Source organism: Procambarus clarkii, chromosome 37 (genome assembly GCF_040958095.1).
Source record: "Procambarus clarkii isolate CNS0578487 chromosome 37, FALCON_Pclarkii_2.0, whole genome shotgun sequence".
Classification (NCBI taxonomy): Eukaryota; Metazoa; Arthropoda; class Malacostraca; order Decapoda; family Cambaridae; genus Procambarus; species Procambarus clarkii.
The window spans coordinates 34998179-35020246 of NC_091186.1; the positions used below are offsets into that span (position 1 = coordinate 34998179).

Genomic DNA, 22068 nt, shown 5'->3' on the forward strand with positions numbered 1-22068 from the left:
TTTGGAAAGTTGCTAATGTGATACCAGTTTTTAAGAAAGGAGATAGATCACTTGCGTCTAACTATCGACCAATTAGCCTAACGTCTATTGTGGGAAAGTTACTCGAATCTATAATAGCAAATAAAATTCGTCTTCATCTTGAAAAACATAAATTAATAATTGAGTCGCAACATGGTTTTATAAATGGCCGTTCATGTTTAACAAATTTGTTATCTTTTTATTCTAGCATTGTTGAGGCAGTTGATAGTGGTAAGGATTGCGATGTTGTATACCTTGACTTTAGCAAAGCTTTTGATACAGTGCCACATGAAAGACTGATTAAAAAGATAGAGTCTCATGGTATTGGGGGTGCTATATTAAGCTGGATTAGGGCATGGCTATACCAAAGGAAACAGAGAGTTAGTATAAATGGAATCAAGTCAGAGTGGGAAAATGTTGTAAGTGGAGTGCCTCAAGGCTCTGTCCTGGGACCTCTGTTGTTTATAATATATATAAATGATTTAGATTCAGGTTTGAGTAGCAACATTTGCAAATTTGCCGATGATACGAAAATCGGTAGGGAAATTAATTCGGAGGAGGACTCACTATCACTTCAAGTTGATCTAGATAGGGTTTTGAAATGGTCAAAGGATTGGCAGATGCAGTTTAATGCTGATAAATGTAAAGTTCTGAGGTTAGGTAATGATGATAGAGTTACAAGATACGAGCTAGATGGTGTTGTGATTGCGAAGTCGGATTGCGAAAGGGATCTGGGAGTTATGATTAGTAAGAATTTAAAACAAAAGGATCAATGCATAAATGTTCGTAATAAGGCAAATCGGACACTTGGATTTATTAATCGCAGCGTTAGTAACAAGACACCTGGTGTGGTTCTCAAGCTATATCTTGCTCTAGTTAGGCCCCATTTAGATTATGCAGTTCAGTTTTGGTCGCCATATTATAGAATGGATATAAATTCACTTGAACGTGTCCAGCGTAGGATGACTAAGTTAATTCCCCAAATTAGAAATCTTTCATATGAAGAAAGATTAACAAAGCTTAAGTTGCATTCACTGGAAAGGCGAAGAGTTAGGGGTGACATGATAGAGGTTTACAAGTGGATGAATGGACATAACCGGGGGGATATTAATAGGGTATTAAAAGTATCAACACAGGACAGAACACGAAACAATGGATATAAATTGGATAAGTTTAGATTTAGGAAAGACTTGGGTAAATACTGGTTCAGTAACAGGGTTGTTGATTTGTGGAACCAATTGCCGCGTAACATTGTGGAGGTGGGGTCCCTCGATTGTTTCAAGCACGGGTTGGACAAGTATATGAGTGGGATTGGGTGGTTATAGAATAGGAGCTGCCTCGTATGGGCCAATAGGCCTTCTGCAGTTACCTTTGTTCTTATGTTATAAATAGGAGCTGCCTCGTATGGGCCAATAGGCCTTCTGCAGTTGCCTTTGTTCTTATGTTCTTATGTTCTTAAGCTAGTATGGTGAGCAAAACAAGAGTGGCAGCCACACACACACAATGAGGCTACCTCAATTATCGCCCTCCCTCATCAAAATTCCTCCTTCCACAATACTACGCACAACGCTAATTATAACCACAATCCTGCTATTATCACAATCCTGGTCACTAATTCCTGTAAATGAATAATTGACCACACGTTTATTTTGAAAAGGAACCTAAGAAATCATTTGAAGATTCCTAGATGAACGAAATAATGCTGTGGTGCTGTGGCTAGCGCTGTGAACATCGTGAACAGCATTGAATCACTGATATTTGAACATTGTACCCAGTCATTATCACACTCAGGCTCTAATATAACACTATCATAGCTAAATAATACAAGTTATATATATATATTGGCATTATTAGGCGATGCTGTGGTCACATGCTGAACAGCAGTGCTGTGCGCTCATGCTGCGAGCGCCAGCCTTGGTTGCTCACACACTACTGAGGCTCCCACACCCGGGAATGTGGACCACGATTTTTTTTAAAGATGGCGTCTGTTTACAAGAGCCCTGAGGAAGCTGATGTGAACCCCATGTAGCCGCGGGAGTTTTGAATGGAACGTGAAAAATACAAATACCCGGAGGCGCGTTGCGCAAACCAGACATGAGCCTGCAGGCGCGTTGCGCAGTTTAAGGGTTAAGTCGTACTCTAGGAATATCAAAACTGTATTTCTGGTGTGGTGCTCATGGGTTCTGTTACAACCTTCTATGAAGCTTTTGAGATCAGGATTGGCATTATAGTTTAGCGTTTTATATATGTATAATACACATGAGAGAATGTGCAGTGACTTAATGTCTAACATATTCAGAGATTTGAGTAGGGGTACCGAGTGATGTCTGGGGCCAGAGTTGGATATTGTTCTAATAGCAGCTTTGTGTTGAGTAATTAGAGGACGTAAGTGATTTTGGGTAGTAGAGCCCCAAGCACAAATACCATAGTTGAGATATGGATAGATAAGGGAGTAATAGAGAGTCACCAGGGCAGGGCGTGGTACATAATATCTGATCTTAGAAAGAATGCCAACAGTTTTTGAAACTTTTTTTGATATATTTAGAATGTGTCCCTGGAAATTCAGCTTGTGGTCAATGAGAATGCCAAGGAATTTGCCATCTAATTTGTTACAAATTTGGGTATTGTTTATTTTGAGATTTATTTGATTGGAGGATTTATTGCCAAACAGAATATAGAAAGTTTTGTCAATGTTAAGGGTGAGTTTGTTGGCAGTTAGCCAAAGATGGACTTTATTTAGCTCAGTATTTACTGTGGCATTTAGAGCAAGGGGGTCAGGACTGGAGTAAATGAAGGTTGTGTCGTCAGCAAATAGAATTGGTTTGAGGTGTTGGGAGGCATTTGGAAGGTCATTAATGTAGATGAGAAAGAGGAGAGGGCCAAGTATGCTGCCCTGAGGAACACCAATGTTGATGGGTAGGGTGGAAGAAATTGTATTATTCACAGAAACATATTGGAGCCTGTCAGTAAGGTAGGATTTGAGGTATTGCAGAGAGTGTCCTCTGACTCCATAATGATGTAATTTAAGAAGAAGGTTTTGGTGGTTGACAGTATCAAAAGCTTTACGCAGGTCCACAAATAACCCAACAGGGAACTCATTTTTATCAAGAGCTGTATGAATCGAGTTAAGCATACTAACAAGTGCATTGTTAGTGCTTTTTTTTGGGTCTGAAGTCATATTGGCAAGGGCTAAGTATATTGAGTTTGGCTAGATATGAGTAAAGCTGCTTATAGATTAGTTTTTCAAATTTTTTTGACAAGTTTGGCAGGATTGATATAGGTCTGTAGTTGTTAACATCTGTGAGATCACCACATTTGTGGACAGGCGTTACTCTCGCTTTTTTTAGAATATCTGGAAAGGTTTGGAGTTCAAGTGACTTGTTGAAGAGCAAAGCAATAGCAGGGGCTAAAGAACTGGAGGCTTTTTTGTAAATTAAAGTTGGTATCTCCTCAAGGGCACCAGACTTGGTTTTAAGGGAAAGGATTATCTCATTGACGTCAGTGGAATTAATAGGCTTTAGGTACAGAGACTGTGGATAGTTACCTGTAAGATAGTCTTTAATGTCAGTCCTGGAAGATGGAATATCATTTGCAAGGGATGACCCAATGGAAGAGAAGAACCTATTGAACTCAATAGCAGAATCAGAGGCTGAAAGCTGACCATCGTTATTAGACAGGAGAGTCGGTTTGTTATTTAAAGACTTCTTTGATCCCAATATTTGTGAAATTGTGCTCCAAGTTTGTTTAATGTTGCTCTTTATTTGGGTAAATTTATCTTCGTAGTATTTAGTTTTGGCTCGTCTAATTATCTTAGATAGCAATAATGAGTAATTCTTTGAGAATTCTTTGGAGACAATTCCTAACCTATACTTCTTCTCAAGGTCATGTTTTTTATTTATAGATTTAAGTATTCCCTTTGTAAGCCAGGGATTGTTAAGCCTTTTGGTTATGACTTGTTTTGTAAGCATAGGACAGTGGGTGTTATAAAGGCTAAGAGTTTTTTGAAGAAAAGATTGCACTGCTAGGTTGATGTCCTCTATGTTACCTAACTTGGACTCCCAGTTGACATTATCAGCAGCAGTTATAAAATTGTCTATAGCAGTTTCATTGTGCAGTCTAAAACGTTTACTCTCTTGACTCAAGAGGTGGTTTGCTAATGTTAGTTAAGAGAAATGTGGGGTAATGGTCTGTAGTGCTATCGGTGATTATACCTGAAGTAAGCGGAGAGGTTATGTTTGTCCAGATGTGATCTAGAGTCGTGGCAGTGCTATCAGTGATTCTAGTAGGTCTAGTGATTAAGGGTATGAGGAAGCAGGAATTCATACAGTTGAGGAAGCTAACAGCAGTAGGGTGTTCAGGCTCGCAGAGGGCAATATTAAAGTCCCCTGCGATAATTAGGTGGTTTTTGTTCAGTCTGTTATCAAGTATTAGATTTCTAAGGTTTGAGTTGAATTCGGACACATCAGTGTTAGGAATTCTATAAACTGCACCCACAGACAGGACAGACTCGGCACCCTTGACTCTGAAGCTGGCGAAGATATACTCCCCATAGCAGTCTCTAGTTCTAATTTTTTTTAAGCATGTTAGTTCTTGGTGGTAGTAAAGAGCAGTGCCACCACCTCTCCGAAGTTGACGACAGTTGTGAATTGCTGAGTAGTTAGGCATGTTAAAGAGTTGAGTAGTATCCTCTTTCAACCATGTTTCAGTAAGTATAATAAAAGAGAGTTTGTTGTCAATAGTTTCAATCAAGGCACTAACATTATCGAAGTGTTTACCTAGGGATCTAACGTTCAAGTTGATTACAGAGATATTGTGATTATGAGTTAATACATTGTTTACATCATGTGCTGCAAAATATCTCCAATTTAGATCATTAAAGTGATTATTGTCATAGATAGTGGATAAGAGGTTAAGTTCTGGGTCTATACTTGTCTGCATAAAAAAGCTGATTGCAGGAAAAACAAGGAAAGAAAAGCAAATTACAAGGTAGAAATAAGCTATAAAATAGGGAAAAAAATGTACACAATACTGTACAAAACAAACACAAAATGAATAACAAACAAAAAAAAAAAAAAAAAAGTAGCTTACAAGGGGCTTACAGGGGTACAATGGAGTAAGGGAGTATGGCTAGGCTAGGCAACCTAGGTAATAAATGAGATTAAAGAAAAAACATATAAACATGGACTATACAAAACAAAAGATATAGAAATACAAAACAAAAATATAAACAAGACTAACAATACAAAAACAAATTGAGCAAAAATGAAAAATGAGGTAGATTGCTTACAAGTACTCTCAGGTACACTGTAAGTAACAATTTGCAATTTGAGATGCAGGCAAAGCCAGGGGTACAATGGAGTAAGGGAGCATGGCGAGGCTAGGCAACCTAGGTAATAAATGAATAATAAACATAGGCAAATTTAAGCTAATGATTATTAACTATAAATAGTTCAGTTATGACTGTATAATTAATAAGACCTGAAGAACTATTAATGCACTCAATTAAATAATTTCAGTAAATGACTAGTTAAGAGTAAGTTAGAAATTAAGTCAGAAAATGAAACAAGGAGACTTAGGATACCTAGCCCCACTAGTTGACAGGGGGTTAATTAAGTTGATTCACTGAGAGTGATAATAAGGTGAGACAAACCACATTGGGAGAGGAAAGTGTTGAGGTTCACTTCATTAGTAATTGTAAACATTTTGCCCTCTGCGGTTTTTCTCACCTTTATCAGTCCATCTCTAACGAAGCACTGATGAATCGCATCTGGGTTTTGTTGACAGATTTGACGCAGGCAGTAGAGGAGTTGCTGTCTATTCCTAGTCAAGCACTTGTTGATGTATAATCCCTTCCGTTGGGATGCAGCTGTCCGGACTAGATGGGATTTCGTGAACTGGGAAGTCAGCTTCAGGCGAATTTTCTGCTGGTTTTGACCTGATGGATTCTTTTTGCCTACTCTGTAGGCAGCAATAACGTCAGTTTTGTTTAGAATGAGCTGCAATTTGTTTTTTAAGAGATCCTGAGCTATTTCAACACACTTTTCACCTTCACGTTCCACAGGTATATCTTGGGACGACACAATAACAGAGTCTAGCAGCTTTTGCTGGTCTTGTTCATCCTGGGAGACGAACGTTGGGCTGAAAATGTACTGATACATGCAGTCATTTTGCTGAGAGCTTCCTCCTGTTTTTTTATGGTTTCATCAGTTTTCAGAAGGTTGTTTTCCTCACGGAGATCATTCAAATCATGCTGTAGTTGGTCTTGGCTAGCCTTAAAGTTTCTAATATCCTCACGGAGGAGGGTTAATTCTTGTTGTTGTTGTTGGAGATTAGCGCGGTTCACTAGATTCTCATTTAGAAGACTCAAGATGATAGTATTTTGAGACTCGAGGACTAGGCACAACTTTTTGAACCACTGATTCTCGGTCCAGATAGTGAATTCCGGTGAGGGACCGGAAGCTCGCTTGAATTGCGTAAACTGGGATGTTAGCGTGTTCATAGGAGAGGGTTGAGAGGACACTGCTCCCTTGCTCAATGGGGTGGAGGGGAAGGCAGCACCGCCGCCCCGGACCCCAGAGCTTCCAGACGGAGAAACACGAATGTTGTTAGAGTTGGCCGGGATGGATGCCTTGTTAAGGGGTTTGTTGTCCTTATTTCCCTGCACAGTCACATTTTTAGGAGACATGATTGGTTAGAATGGACTGGGGGTATATATTGTGAAGAAACTTGCGTCAGGCAGCGCGGTGGCGGCAGCATGCACTGGTACTCACAGCCGTAGAGGATTGTTTTGAAACTTATTTGAGATGGAATGAGTTGATTTTGGGTGGTTACTTTGGTTTTGCTATAACATGCTTGGACTCCATGTACTTAGCTGCCTGTGGGTGGCAGGCATCACAGTGGGGTGGCAGTGGGTGGCAGACAAGCATCACATGTGGCTGCCATGTGATGCTTTGGAGTACTACGCAAGATTTAAACGGCCCGCGGATACACGGGGTTCACCACACCTTCATCAGGGCTCTTGTAAACAGACGCCATTTAAAAAAAAAATCGTGGGCCAAACTCCCGGGTGTTAGGGGCCTCAGTATTGAGTCAGCTACCAAGCCTGATGCACGCAGCATGAACTCACAGCACTGCTGTTCAGCTTGTGACCACAGCATCGCCTAAAAATGCCATAATATACTTGTTCATGCTATTATGTAGCGATGATATTATTACAGAAGACCCCTGACTGTGATAAAACTGACCAGGGTTCTGATAATAGCAGGATTGTGGTGATATTTGGCGCTGTACGCCATGGAGGGAGGAGTAATGCTGTGGGAGGGAGGATGGTGGCGTTGTCTTTTGAGTGTGTGGCCACCTTTTATTGACTGCACTCACCATACCAGCTTAGTGGTTCGCTATGGTGAACACAAATGTAGATACTTATATATAACGTGTGTATAGTGTGAGATAACAGCGAGAGTAGTAGGTTGGGAGCCGTCCATTTTGGTGAGGGAGGAGCGTCGTCTGCAGGACTTACCATGTTGTTTACTGATGACCACGATGGTCTTTGGGCACCATACCAGTTTACTTGTACAAGTATGGTGAATAAAACAGGTAGATATTTATATATAATGTGTGTATATAGTGTAATAACACCACAAATAGTATTGTTGTAGGAGAAATATTGGTGTGTCTGGCCTTGAGGGCGGCCGCCACCAGCTGACTGTGTGAGTAGCTACGTCTTTGTGCCTTTACTCACCATACAAGCTTAAATGTACAGTTATGGTGAACAAAACATGTAAATATTTATATATAACGTCTGTATATAAAAGCAAAAACAGTATGGTGGCAACTCAGGTGAGGTGATGTGAGGTGAGGGAGGGAGTGGCAGCCAGTCACTGCCTGCCACTGCCACTCAGCATACCAACTTAGTGGTTCGTCATGGTGAACAAAACATGCATCTACTTATATATAACCTGTGTATATAGTGTAATAACCGACAAAGTATTTGTTCACTGTTTGATGAACATAATTGAATCAACAATATGCACACCATATTTTTGAGTACAGCGATGATTCACTCATTTTATTATATAAATATATCACACTACACACTATTGAATAATATTACAGCAAAAAAACTACGAAAAATCAATCAGAGACATTGAAATAATTAGGTAATTATCTCTTTGTGGAAACTCCGGCCTGACAGCTGGTGATCAACAGATCATCTGGGACGCACGCTCAGTCAGCGCCTGATTTTTGCCAGAATTCCCCGCCCTATAGTGGGCAATATATGCCGCTTACGATTTTTTTTTTTTTTTGGTATGCGCCTGTGGGTGTCAAATGGTATACACTATAGCTATACGCCATTTAAGGGTTAATGCCACTAACCTCTCCTCATAGCTCTTGCCCTTTAGTTCTGGGAGCCACTTAGTAGTATGTCTTTGCACCTTTTCCAGTTTGTTGATGTGCTTCTTAACCCTCAAACCGCTAGGGGCCCAAATGGAATTCACACCCACAGGCGCAACAAAATAAAAAATCCAAAAAATTCTTTCGTCTTATAGAAGTGTTCATTTTTGTTCCCTGATCACGGAAAAAATAACCAAAAAATTGTAGGTGGCATATTTTAGCCGCAATAGGGTAGGGAAGTGTGGCAAAAAAGAAGCGTTGGCAGAGCCTTCGCCAGATGAGGTCTACTCCGCCCGAGCTGTCAGACGGCAGTTGCCACAAATATATTATTACCTAATTATTTCAATGTCTCTGATTTTTTCTTAGTTTTTTTGCAGTAATATTATTCTATACAGTGAATTGTAGTATATTTATATTATAAAATGTGTGAACCATCGCTGTACTCAAAATTATGGTGTGCATATTAGTGATTCAATTATTATGTTCATAAAACAATAAACAAATAGTTTTGCTGTTGTTACACTATATACACAGGTTATATATAAGTATTTGCATGTTTTGTACACCATAACGAACTACTAAGTTGGTCTTGTGAGTCAAAAAACGAGGAGTGACCGCCAAACACCAGCAAGCCACTCACTGCCACTCCCTCCCTCAACACCACCTCACTCACCCTCATTCACCTCCTACAATACTCTTTCTGTATTTATTCACTATACACAGACGTTATATATACGTATTTACATGTTTTGTTCACCATAACTGTACATCTAAGCTTGTATGGTGAGTAAAGGCCACAAAGACGTAGCTACTCACACAGTCAGCTGATCGGCGGCCGCCCTCAAGGCCAGACGCACTAATATTTGTCCTTCAACAATATTGTTTGTGGTGTTATTATGCTATATACACATATTATATATAAAATGAAACAGGAATTTCCTTAAGTACTTTCGTATATTAATACATCTTCAGAAGGAGTATTAATATACGAAAGTACTTAAGGAAATTCCTGTTTCATTTTTCCTCCGTGGTCTGACATTGTCACATTTTTAAATCACGCGTGTTTATTTTCGTGATATACACACATATTATATATAAGTATCTACCTGTTTTATTCACCATACCTGAACAAATAAGCTGGTATGGTGCCCAAAGACCATAGTGGCCATCAGTAAACACCATGCCAAGACGTGCAGACGACGCTCCTCCCTCACCAAAATGGCGGCTCCCAACCTACTCCTCTCGCTGTTATCTCACTCTATACACACGTTATATATAAGTATCTACATTTGTGTTCACCATATCGAACCACTAAGCTGGTATGGTGAGTGCAGTCAATAAATGGTGGCCACACACAGTCAGAAGACGACGCCACAACCCTCCCTCGCGCAGCCTTACGCCTCCCTCCATGGAGCACAGCGCTAAATATCACCACAATCCTGCTATTATCAGAATCCTGGTCAGTTTTATCACAGTCAGGGGGCTTCAGTAATACTATCACTGCTAAATAATAGCAGTATCATATATATTATGGTATTTGTAGGCGATGCTGTGGTCATAAGCTGAACAGCGGTGCTGTGAGCTTGTGCTGCGTGCGCCAGCCTTGGTGGCTTGCTCAATACTGACGCTGTAACACCCAAGAATGTTGGCCTGGATTTTTTTTCTAGGTGGCATCTGGCAACTATCGGTCGTGGCTGTACTATAGCTGCCCCTATCCCACGTGGGGAGTTTAAAATAGCGCTAGACACGAAATCATATATAAATGATGTGTGCGGTTTCGGTTTTGTCACTGATATCATTTATATATGATATGCGCGGTTTAAGGGTTAAGATATGTGCATCACACAACTGCTGCATATTCTAGCTTTGGCCTAACAAAAGTCGTGAACAATTTCTTTAGAATTTTGCCATCCATGTATTTAAAAGCAATTCTGAAGTTAGAAAGTGTGGCATAGGCTCCTTTCACAACGTTCTTTTATGTGGTCCTCAGGTGATAATTTTCTATCTAAAACCACCCCTAGATTTCTTTCTTTATCAGAATTCTTTAAAGGTTTCTCACATAATTTATAGGTTTGTGGGGTCTATGTTCTCCTATTCCACATTCCATAACATGGCATGTATTCACATTAAATTCCATTTGCCAAGTGGTGCTACATACACTTATTTTGTCCAGGACTTCTTGAAGGGCATGAAAATCATCTAAGTTTCTTATCTTTCCTATTATCTTAGCATCATCAGCAAACATGTTTATATAATTCCGTATACCAACTGATAGGTAATTTATACAATACAATACAATACAATACAATTTTATGAATTTAGATTTAGACAATGAACATCACTGGTGCAAGAACTGAACCCTGTTGTACTCCACTTGTGACATTTCTCCAGTCGGATACATTCCCTCTGATTACTGCCCTCAGTTTTCTATCAGCCAGAAAATATTTCATCCATGTTAGAAGTTTACCTGTCACCCCTCCAATATTTTCCAGTTTCCAGAACAACCTCTTGTGTGTAACTCTGTCAAAAGCCTTTTTTAGGTCCAGATAGATGTCAATCCAACCATCTCTTTCCTGTAAAATCTCTGTTGCTCGATCATAGAAACTAAGTAAATTCGATACACTGGATCTTCCAGATCGAAAACCATACTGTCTGTCTGATATTATATCATTTTTCTCCAGGTGTTCTACTCATTTAGATTTTATTATTTTTTCCAATATTTTCACTGTTAAACTTGTCAATGATACAGGTCTATAATTGAGGGGGGGGGGGGTCTTCCCTGCTGCCACTTTTGTAGAGTGGAACTATGTTAGCCTTTTTCCACACGTCTGCTATGGGGTCCTGTACACAGGGATGCCTGAAAGATCAGGTGAAGTGGAATGCTGAGCTCAGATGCACATTCTCTCATAACCCATGGTGAAACTCCATCTGGACCAACTGCTTTGTTCTTACTTAGCTCCTTTAGCATATTTTCCACTTCATCTGTAGACACCTCTATACGCTCTATGTTGTTCTCTGGAATTCTTATTGTGTCTGGTTCTCTGAAGATCTCATTTTGTATAACACACTTTGGAACTTTTTGTTTAATATTTCACACATTTCCTTATCATTTTCCGTGTATCTGTCCCCCATTTTCAACCTCTGAATATTATCCTTTACCTGCAGCTTGCCTTTAATGAATTTGTAGAAAAGGCCTGGATCTGATTTATATTTGTCTGCTATACCGTTCTCAAAGTTCCTTTCTGCCTCTCTCCTTACCTTACCTACTTACCTGCCTCTCGTGTAGTTGTTTCTCGTATCTTTGTATCGCTGGTATGTTTGGGGTTTTGGCCTCTTTCTATAATGATTCCATGCGTGTGTCTTTTGATCTCTGGCCCTCTCGCAATTTCTGTTGAACCAACCCTGTTTCCTAGGTCTGCATGTCAGTTTTGGTATGAATGTTTGTGTGCCTTCATCATATATTGTGCAAAGTTTGGCATACATCTCATTTACTTCCTTGTCTAGCAACAAGTCTGTCCAATTATACCCAAGAAAAAATTTTTAAGTTCCCCATAGCATCCTCTCTTGAAATCAAGTTTAATAAGTGTTTCACTCTACCCATATTCAACTAGATTTTATCGCATAGCGTATTTAATGTCCAAGAGGACGTGATCACTCTTTCCCAAGGGAAGAAGGTACTAGATGTCAAATACCTCTTCTTCTTCTTTCCTGGTGAATACTAGATCCTGTACTGACAGAACATCCCCTATCCTCATTCTTGTGGCCTGCTTGGCGTGTTGATACATGAATGTCTCCAAGATGAGACATTCTGTTAATTTGTGTTCACTGATCGTGGGAAAAATAATACAAAATCGTAAGTGACATATATTGGGGAGGTCTGGCAAAAAACAGGCGCTGACTCAGCGTGCGTCCCAGACGGTCTGTTGATCGCCAGCTGTCAGGCCGGAGTTGCCACAAAGAGATAATTACCTAATTATTTCAATGTCTCTGATTGGTTTTTCGTATTTTTTTTGCTGTAATATTATTCAATAGTGTGTAATGTAATATATTTATATAATAAAATGAGTGAATCATTGCTGTACTCAAAAATATGGTGTGCATATTGTCGATTCAATTATGTTCATCAAACAGTGAACAAATACTTTGTCGGTTATTACACTATATACACAGGTTATATATAAGTATCTGCATATTTTGTTCACCATAACGAACCACTAAGTTGCTATTATGAGTCAAAAAGTAACGAGGAGTGACCGCCATGTACCAGTCAGCCACTCACGCCCTCCCTCAAGTCACCAGACTCGCCCACATTCTCCTCCCATGATACTGTTTTTGCTTTTATTCACTATATACAGACGCTATATATAAGTATCTGCATTCGTGTTCACCATAACGAACCACTAAGTTGGTATGCTGAGTGGCAGTGGCAGCCAGTGGCTGCCACTCCCTCACCTCACCTGACTTGCCACCATTCTCCACCCACCATACTGTTTTTGCTCTTATATACAGACGTTATATATAAGTATTTAAATGTTTTGTTAACCATAACTGTACATCTAAGATTGTATGGTGAGTAAAGGCACAAAGACGTAGGACCTCACACAGTCAGCTGATGGCTGCTGCCCTTGAGGCCAGACGCACTAAGATTTCTCCTACAACAATACTGTTTGTGGTGGTATTACGCTATATACACACATTATATATAAATATCTACCTGTTTTAATCACCATACTTGTACAAGTAAACTGGTATGGTGCCCAAAGACCATCGTGGTAACCAGTAAACATGACAAATCGTGCAGACGACGCCACCGCCCTCACCAAAATGGCGTCTCCCAACCTCCTACTCTTGCTATTTATATCCTCTATACACACGTTATATATAAGTATCTACATTTGTGTTCACCATAGCGAACCACTAAGCTGGTATGGTGAGTGCAGTCAATAAAAGGTGGCCACACACAGTCAGAAGACATCGCCACCACCCTCCCTCCCACAGCATTACACCTCCCTCCATGGCGCACAGCGCTAAATATCACCACAATCCTGCTATTATCAGAACTCTGGTCAGTTTTATCACAGTCAGGGGTCCTTCTGTAATAATATCATCACTACATAATACCATGAACAAGTATATTATGGCATTTTTAGGCGATGCTGTGGTCCCAAGCTGAACAGCAGTGCTGTGAGCTCAGGTTGCATGCGTCAGGCTTGGTAGCTCACTCAATACTGAGGCCCCTAACACCCAGGAGTTTGGCCCACGATTTTTTTTTAAAATGGTGTCTGTTTACAAGAGCCCTGATGAAGGTGTGGTGAACCCCATGTATCCGGGGGCTGTTTAAATCTTGCGTAGTACTCCAACACGTCATATGACGTGATGCGCTAAATATAGCAAGGTACTCAACACGTCATATGAAGTGTTGCGCAGTTTAAGGGTTAATCTGATAATACCTGTGACTTTGAGCTGAATTATATCCTTGAACTCCAATATTTTTTCTCACTCCATCTATATTGGTATATACTATTGTCAGGAATATGTTCCCTTTTCCTTTGTTCTTTACACCTCCTTCCTTTAATGATTTTGTTGCTTTGTCTTTATGTACCATTTCACAAGCTTTACAGACCCTGAAACTTTGTAGAAAAAAGAATTCCTTTCTTAATTTCTATCCCCAATTCAGACGTTTCGCTTCAATAAGGTTCACTTTCAGCTTTTCTGTGTCCTCTTTTGAGAGGTCTTGTCTCATTGACCAAAGTTTGTCATCCTCGTCACATTGCAATTTTCTGGTATTCCAAAGCACTTCTGTCATATACTTCACTCCATTAAATTTCACCCTTAAGGGGGGGTTCTTGTCTTTCGTATATTTTCCTATCCTCCTAAACTCACTCAGACTATATATAGTCCCTGTGTGGGAGTTTTGTCATGTAGGATGGTCTCCCAATGAATGTTTCCAAGGTCTATATTTATTTCTTCCCAGTCAATCCTCTTATTGTTGAAATTGAACTGATTGAATAACCCTTCTCACTTGTTGGTTCTCTTGGACGTACTGCTGTTATTAATGTTAGTTTGCCTTCAATGAGCGTATAGTCTGAGTGTGTAGAATCTGAGATTGTAATGTGTCTGATTAGTCTGGTGAGTAATGGTTGTGGTGTCAGTGTAGCCAGAAGTTGTGCTGTGTTTTAAATTATTTTTAATTAAAAACAGTCTGTTCAGGGTGTGCTAGAGACACACCTTTCTTATCATTTGATTTTTACACCAGAATATGAGCTCATTTGAACATTGTCAAGATGAGTGTTTATTTACCATAACTGTTGTTGTTGTCTACCTTGAATGGTACAAGCAGGTGAGTTGTGAAGTTCATGTACATTATTGTGTATTAGACCCGAGACCAAATAAATCTTTTGGGTGCAATTTTATTCATTTGTTAAGGGCATATGCCCAAAGTGCCCAAAGCCCATGCTTTGGGCACACTTTTTTGTAGTGTAAGTTTGCCTAGCGTGATAAATAACAGTGATCGTCATTACCCAGTTTCAGATGGGCGGGGTTTCAGGCCATCCTCCAAAGGTTTCACAACGTCAAGAAAACAGTCAGTTTAAAGTAGTCTCTCATACCTTACCGGAGACTCCAAAACATAAAATGGGACAGTACGTTACTTTCTCGAGCCGCTTTAATTTTCTAGTACATTTTTTGGCCTTGTGTGATGCATAAGAGCGAAAAGTGACGTTCTTTACTGGAGGACAGGTTGGGTATTTACTCAGAGTAGAGAGAATATTATAGAGAATCATTTTTTCTTTTTTTACTTGACAGGTACAGCACTTGATTATGGCATTGCTTGTGTGGCTGTGGTGGCGAAGTGATCTAGCCACAGTGGTGCGATCCATCGTGGCTGTACTGATTTACGTCCTGGATGATCCCAGACGCGTCTTAGCTGGACCTCAGCACACGCCTTAGCCCGGACACAAGTTAGAACCCCTCATTACGGCCTTTGTGGATTTGTTCATTAGATGTATCACGCTATTGTGATTTCTGTATCATAAGTGATGTTCTTTTCCTTAGGAATGTATTCCATGATTTGTACAGATAAAGGTTTGATTGATAACAGTTGTGTACCTCAACATGTCTTGATAATAAACAATAAAAGTATATTTGTGTTTAACCCTTAAACCGCGCAAATCATATATATATGATATCAGTGACAAAACCAAAACCGCGCACATCATATATGATTTCGTGTCTAGCGCTATAATTTAAACGCCCCGCCTGGGATAGGAGCAGCTATAGTACAGCCACGACTGATAATAGCCAGATGCCACCTAGAAAAAAAATCCAGGCCAACATTCTTGGGTGTTAGAGCGTCGGTATTGAGCAAGCCACCAAGGCTGGTGCACGCAGCACGAGCTCACAGCACCGCAGTTCAGCTTGTGACCACAGCATCGCCTACAAATGCCATAATATATATGATACTGCTATTATTTAGCAGTGATAGTATTACTGAAGCCCCCTGACTGTGATAAAACTGACCAGGATTCTGATAATAGCAGGATTGTGCTGATATTTAGCGCTGTGCTCCATGGATGAAGGAGTAATGCTGTGGGAGGGAGGGTGTCGGCGTCATCTTCTGACTGGGTGTGGCCACTATTTATTGACTGCACTCACCATACCAGCTTAGTGGTTCGCTATGGTGAACACATATGTAGATACCTATATATAACGTGTGTATAGTGTGAGATAACAGCAAGAGGAGTAGGTTGGGAGCCGCCATTTTGGTGAGGGAGGAGCGTCGTCTGCACGACTTGTCATATTGTTTACTAATGACCACTATGGTCTTTGGGCACCATACCAGCTTATTTGTACAGGTATGGTGAATAAAACAGGTAGATATTTATATATAATGTGTGTGTATATAGCATAATAACACCATAAACAATATTGTTGGAGGAGAAATATTAGTGCGTCTGGCCTTGAGGGCGGCCGCTGATCAGCTGACTCTGTGAGTAGCTATATTCGAACCCCAGTTGGAAACAGACCCAACTATAGGATGGGTTAACCCAAGTATCGTGCTTCCAAAAGGGTCGCCCAAGTTGGAAAAGACGAACGCTGAAAGAATATTGTTGAAAACATCTTGATAACTGATTAAACCAAAATTATTTATTAGTCAGAAGAAAGACAGAAACGCGATCTATATGTAAAACCTCTACCAGACAAATATTTTAAGTAAAACCGAAGATATTTGTAGTTGTATAAAAGTGGCAGTTTTCATCGCTCGTCGAGTTCTAAAACCGCAGCATTCATCTCAGAACCATGCCTATTTCACGTAGATTCCTTAATAAACGTAAGAGTTTTATATGTCACAAGAAAGACAGATATATAAGCTTCGTTCTAAATACCTTACCATGGGCATATTTAAATTTAAAGCGAAGATAGGTGTACTTTTATAATAGCCGAGCTCCGACTCCGGACAGATCGATCGACGGAGCAACTCTCTCTCAGAACAATGCTTATTTCACGTAAATTTGTAAATAATCGTAAATTTTTTATATGCCTCAAGAAAGATAGTAATATAAGGCTCATTTTAAACACTTTATCATAGACATAATTAAAGTTCTAATGAAGATTCATGTATTTTAATAATCACCGAGCTCCGACCCCCGCATAGACTGAGCGACAGAGCAACTCTCTCAGAACAATGTTTATTTTACGTAAATTCGTTAATAAACACAAATGTTTTATATGTCTTAAGAAAGATAGAAATATAAGCTTTACTTTAAATACATTACAGTAGACATATTTAAAGCTCAAGTGAAGATATATATGTTTTTATAGTTTCGTTCAGTAGCTTTTCGGTCATGGAGTGCAGACGCCTACGCACTTGCCAATATGTTGTGTAATTAACAAAGATACGCTAATAAAGCCTAAAATATTACATGCTTCCAGAAAGACTAAGCTATAATCGTTATTGTGAGTGCACCAAAGGAAATATATCATGTTGGAGACTAATGATATAGCAATTTTAATTTAAGTTTCGACTCCCGCCTGGGCGAGAGAGATGGGGCGACTCTCGCCCCATCTATTGGAGATTCTGTCCACTAAAGACCCAAAGCTACTCAAACCCTCCTTGCATTACGTCAGCAATGACGTAATATGGTATATTTACTCGCTATAATGTGGATGCTGGATGCAGAACATGAGAAAACATAATTTTACTCTGAAAAAATATAATTTCATAGCAAAATAAGATGTAAATATGTAATATCAAAGGAAGTCGATGGTCCAAGCAACAATGTCGTGGAGCGACTTATCAAAGATATATTGCTGTCTGGAAAGTGTTTGCTGGCATATCAACCTTCTGTACACAGTGATTCAGTCGTCGAACTTCTCTGCTCAAATTATCGCAAATTTAATTTATGATGTTAACAAGTAGAATGCGTATTTTTAATCAAATCTAACATAACTAGCCAGAAAACGTTAAAGATTATTTAAAAATACATGGCTGGAAGTTAAATCAACTCCATAGAACAATATTTTTGTTATAGATACTAATCGGTATTTGTTGGTATGCGTTCGCTACTTAAACTATCCCCCCTCCCCGCTCAGCTCGTTGTCGCCGTGTGGGGGCTTAGTGGGCGGCTGTCGGAGTGTGATGCTCCTTGGGACAGTCCTCTGTCCTTTTCTAGCCTTGTGCTCCTGCTGCCGTCCTCTCCAATTCTGCTGGGCATCTTTTCCTTTTCCTTCTGTTTCGTTTTTCTCCCCCCACTTCTCCTATCTGCTTGCCGTTTCCTGCCGACCTTTTGCTCGTTCTGGTTCTTCCCTTGGACTTCTTCTATTTTGATGCCCGGGTGCTTGAGGAGGCATACTCTTGCACCCGTAGAACTGTAGTACCCGAAGTCGAGAGCGAGGGGAACCATTTATTGTCAATCCCCCTTTCGTCACTGAACCCAATCTCGACGGACTGTCGGTTTCTTAAGGTGGCGTTTGTGGGGCCTATACTCACGACGCACCCCTAGGAGGCCCCGGCAAGACCGGCGATAGCTTCTTGTTGGGTGTCCTGCCTCTAATTGTGGCTCCATGGTGGGTGTGGGGGCACATTCGTGAATGAATTCTTCTTTTCGTAATGATGATAACCCCTGTTTCGGCTGCTTCTGGTTTACCTTCTCAGGCTCGTGGGGTGGGCGACCAAGCCCCCGAGTCGGTTCGTATTGGAAGACCGGGCTCTGTAGCCTCCGCTGCATTGGGCCCCGACCTTGCTCCTCCTTTGGCCTCTCTGACTCCTTCCCCTGGCTCCCCTCCCTCCTCTGTGGTTGGGTCGAGCCCCAAGCCCCCAGTGGTGACTACCTCGTCCCCTGGCGCGGCTCCTTCTCTAGTTGTAACTACTGCGCCTTTTAACCCCTCTCTCTCTGGGGGTTCTCACCGCCGTCCTCGTCACGGCCGCCCTCGCTCGATTCCTTCCAATTCTGCTACCTATCAAGCCTTGTTTGGTCCCGCTTCGTGGGCCAAATATTTTGATCTCCTCCCTCTTGATTCTGCGCCTCCTGACGATTTCTCCCTCCATCGACATCTCGTTGATTCCGTGGATGCCTCCATTACTTTCAACCCCACTCATCTCGGTACACATGTCGTTGCTGCTCCTTCTCAGGATGCTGCTTCCCGCTTGGCTGCCTTATCCTGCCTTGGCGAGACCCCTGTTCGGGTCTTGAAGAACGCTCAGTTGAATGCCAGTGTTGGCGCTATTTTGCTCCCGCCCCATGTTGCGACCGGTGTTCGGGACTTGCGCGACTGCCACGACGATATTCGACATATCCTTGCTGCCCAGGGCCATTCTATTCTCCAGGTGGACACGTTTACTCGTCCCCCTCGTGGTAGTCGCCGTCAACCCCTCCGGGTTGTGAAGATTACCTTTGATGGTAGGACCCTTCCGCCCTCTGTCATTCTTGCTGGTGCCAGGTGCTCTGTCCAGGAGTACATTCCTTCTCCTCGACTCTGCAACAAGTGCTGGAGGTTTGGGCATGGTGCCCTCCGCTGTTCCGGGACTGTCTCTCTCTGTCCTTTGTGTGGTGGCGAAGGTCACTCTAAATCGGAGTGCACTTCTCCCCAGGCTCGTTGCCTCAACTGCGGTGAGGCCCATCCTGCCTTCTCCCGTGTGTGTGTCCATTACAAGCTTGAGGCAGCCGTCCTCAACTTGAAGCACCGGGAGCGTTTATCTTTTAATGAGGCGAGGCGCCAGGTTCGCCAACTCCCGCCTTATGCTAATATCTCTTATGCTCGCGTGTTGCGCTCTTCCTCTCCTCGTCCTTCCCGCCTTCCTCAGACTCACAACCGTTTCCGGGCCTTGGACCCAGATGCGCCCACTGCCCCCTCCTCTGTTCCTTTGGGTTCTCTCCCGAAGGATCCCCCTCCTGGTCCTCTGTCTGGGGTTCCCCTTCCTTCCACCCAGTCTGTTGTGTCTCCTGTGTCTTCTTCCTCGTCTCCCTCCGTTCCTCCTTCCCATCCTTCCCCTCCGTCTCTTGACTCTCCCTGCCGCCTGTCGGTGCGGGCTGATGTCCATCGCTCTCCAAACGGCCGTCATGTGTGCCCTCGTTCAGCTTCTCCTGTTGAGATGCTAGAATCCGTTGCCCAGTACGTGGTTGCTGGAACACCTGTCTCTTTACGTCAGAAGCATAAACCTGGCTCCTCTCCTTCCTCCTCCCCGGCGGGTAAGAAGGTTTCGCTTTCTTCCTCGGCCCTTACTTCTGCCTCTCTCGCTCCTTCCCTTCCCGTTTCGGTGGTTGCGCCCCCTGTTCCTGCTATGGAGGTTTCTTTAGCCCCCGCTTCCCTTTCAGTTGCTGCCCTTGCTGAGGTACGCTCCCCTCTTTCTACCCCTCCTCTTCCTGCTGCTGTCCTTGCCTGCTCCTCTCCGTTGTCTCCTCCTCTTCCTCCTCCTCCTCCTCCGGACCCCACCCGCCCACCTCTGATCTGTTCTCCCGTTTCCTTCCCTCCGTCTTTGCTCAGTTTACCCATGCCCCCCTAACCCTGACTTTGCTGACCCTGATCCCGACCCTGATATTCTTTAACGTGCTCTCTTGCTCTTTCGCCTTTGTTTCTTCCTTGTTCTCTGTTTTTGTCCTTTCTCTTCTCGTCGTTGTCCATTCTTCAATGGAACGTTCGAGGTTATTACGCTAATTTCCTCGAACTCCAACTTCTGATTTCGCGGTTTTCGCCCCTTTGTGTCTGTCTCCAGGAGCCGATGCTTGGTGCTCGTCCTGGTCGTTTTCGTGGCTATTCCTTTCTCTCCCCCCCCCCCCAGCTGTTGCTGGGGCTTCTAATTCTTCTGCTCTTTTGATTCGTGCTGATGTTCCCTTTGTTCCTTTACTTTTTCCTTCACCTCTCCATTGTTCTGCTGCTCGTGTCTTTGTGGGGAAATGGTACACTGTTTGTTCCATTTATCTCCCCCCGAGTGTCCCGCTTTCTCTTCCTGATTTGAAACACCTCCTAGACTCCTTGCCGGAGCCTGTGCTCCTGCTGGGTGACTTCAATTGTCGTCATTCTCTTTGGGGTGACGTTCTGACGAATACCCGGGGTCGCCTTCTTGAGCCGTTTCTCCTCTCTTCTTCCCTGTCTCTTCTGAATTCTGGTGAGCCCACTCATTTGGACTCTCGGACTCGCACCCTTTCTTGTCTTGATCTTTCTCTCTGCTCTTCTTCTCTTTACTTAGATTTCACGTGGCAGGTTCTTGATGACCTCCATGGAAGTGATCATTTCCCCATCCTTGTTTCCTTTTTCTCTTTTCGCCCTTCCCTCTCTTTCCCTAGGTGGCAGTTTGCTAAGGCGGACTGGACCCTATTTTCCCTCAGTGCTACTCTCTCTGACCTCTCCCTTCTGCCTCTCTCTCGCGCTCTTCTCCTTTTTCATGACACTGTCTTCAACGCTGCCCTCCGCTCTATCCCTTGCTCTTCCTCCCGGGGTCCACGGAAGTGCGTTCCCTGGTGGAATGCGGACTGTGCTCGGGCTGTCTGCTGTAAGCGTGCAGCCTGGAAGAGGCACCGCCGTAGGCAGACGGCCGATTCTTTTCTTTTCTTTCGGAAAGCAAGTGCGGTGGCCTGTAGGGCCATCCGTACGGCTAAACGTGAATATTGGGCATCTTATGTCTCAACAATTACGTCCGAAACCCCTCTGGCCCAGATCTGGAAGCGTATCCGCAAGATAGCGGGTAAGTTCGTTCCCGATGTTTCACCGGTCCTTCACCTCCATGATACTCTTGTGGCGGACCCGTTGCAGGTCGCTTCCGAACTGGGTTCCCACTTTTCTTCTGTTAGCTCTGGTCTTCATCTTCCCCAATCTTTCCTTCTTCGTAAACCTGTCCTTGAGTCTCGTCCTTTAGATTTCTGCACTCATCTTCAGCTTCCCTATAATGATCCCTTCTCTCTCTCTGAACTTCGTTCTGCCCTGGCCCTCTGCGGTTCTACGGCGGCGGGCTCCGATGGTATTCATTATGAGATGCTTCGCCATCTCCCTCCGAGCACGTCTCAGTATTTACTGAGTCTGTATAATCGGATCTGGGAGTCGTCGTCAGTCCCTGAGGACTGGCTCGATGCCGTTGTCCTCCCTGTTCGCAAACCGGGGTCTCTGGGTACTTCCCCTAAGGACTTTCGCTCTATTGCTCTCACAAGTTGTGTCTGCAAACTC

At 42.5% G+C, this 22068-nt stretch overlaps 1 protein-coding gene across 1 annotated transcript in view; it reads left to right on the forward strand.

The window, feature by feature from the left end:
• The window catches only part of LOC138372103 (zinc finger protein 98-like), a 32178-nt gene extending 16644 nt beyond the window's left edge, over positions 1-15534 (forward strand). Inside the window, exon 2 of the mRNA XM_069337381.1 lies at positions 15217-15534. Within this exon, the coding sequence (XP_069193482.1) occupies positions 15217-15266 (50 nt within the window). The 3' untranslated portion in view covers positions 15267-15534. The remainder of the gene's footprint in view (positions 1-15216) is intronic.
• The last annotated feature ends 6534 nt before the right edge of the window (positions 15535-22068 follow it).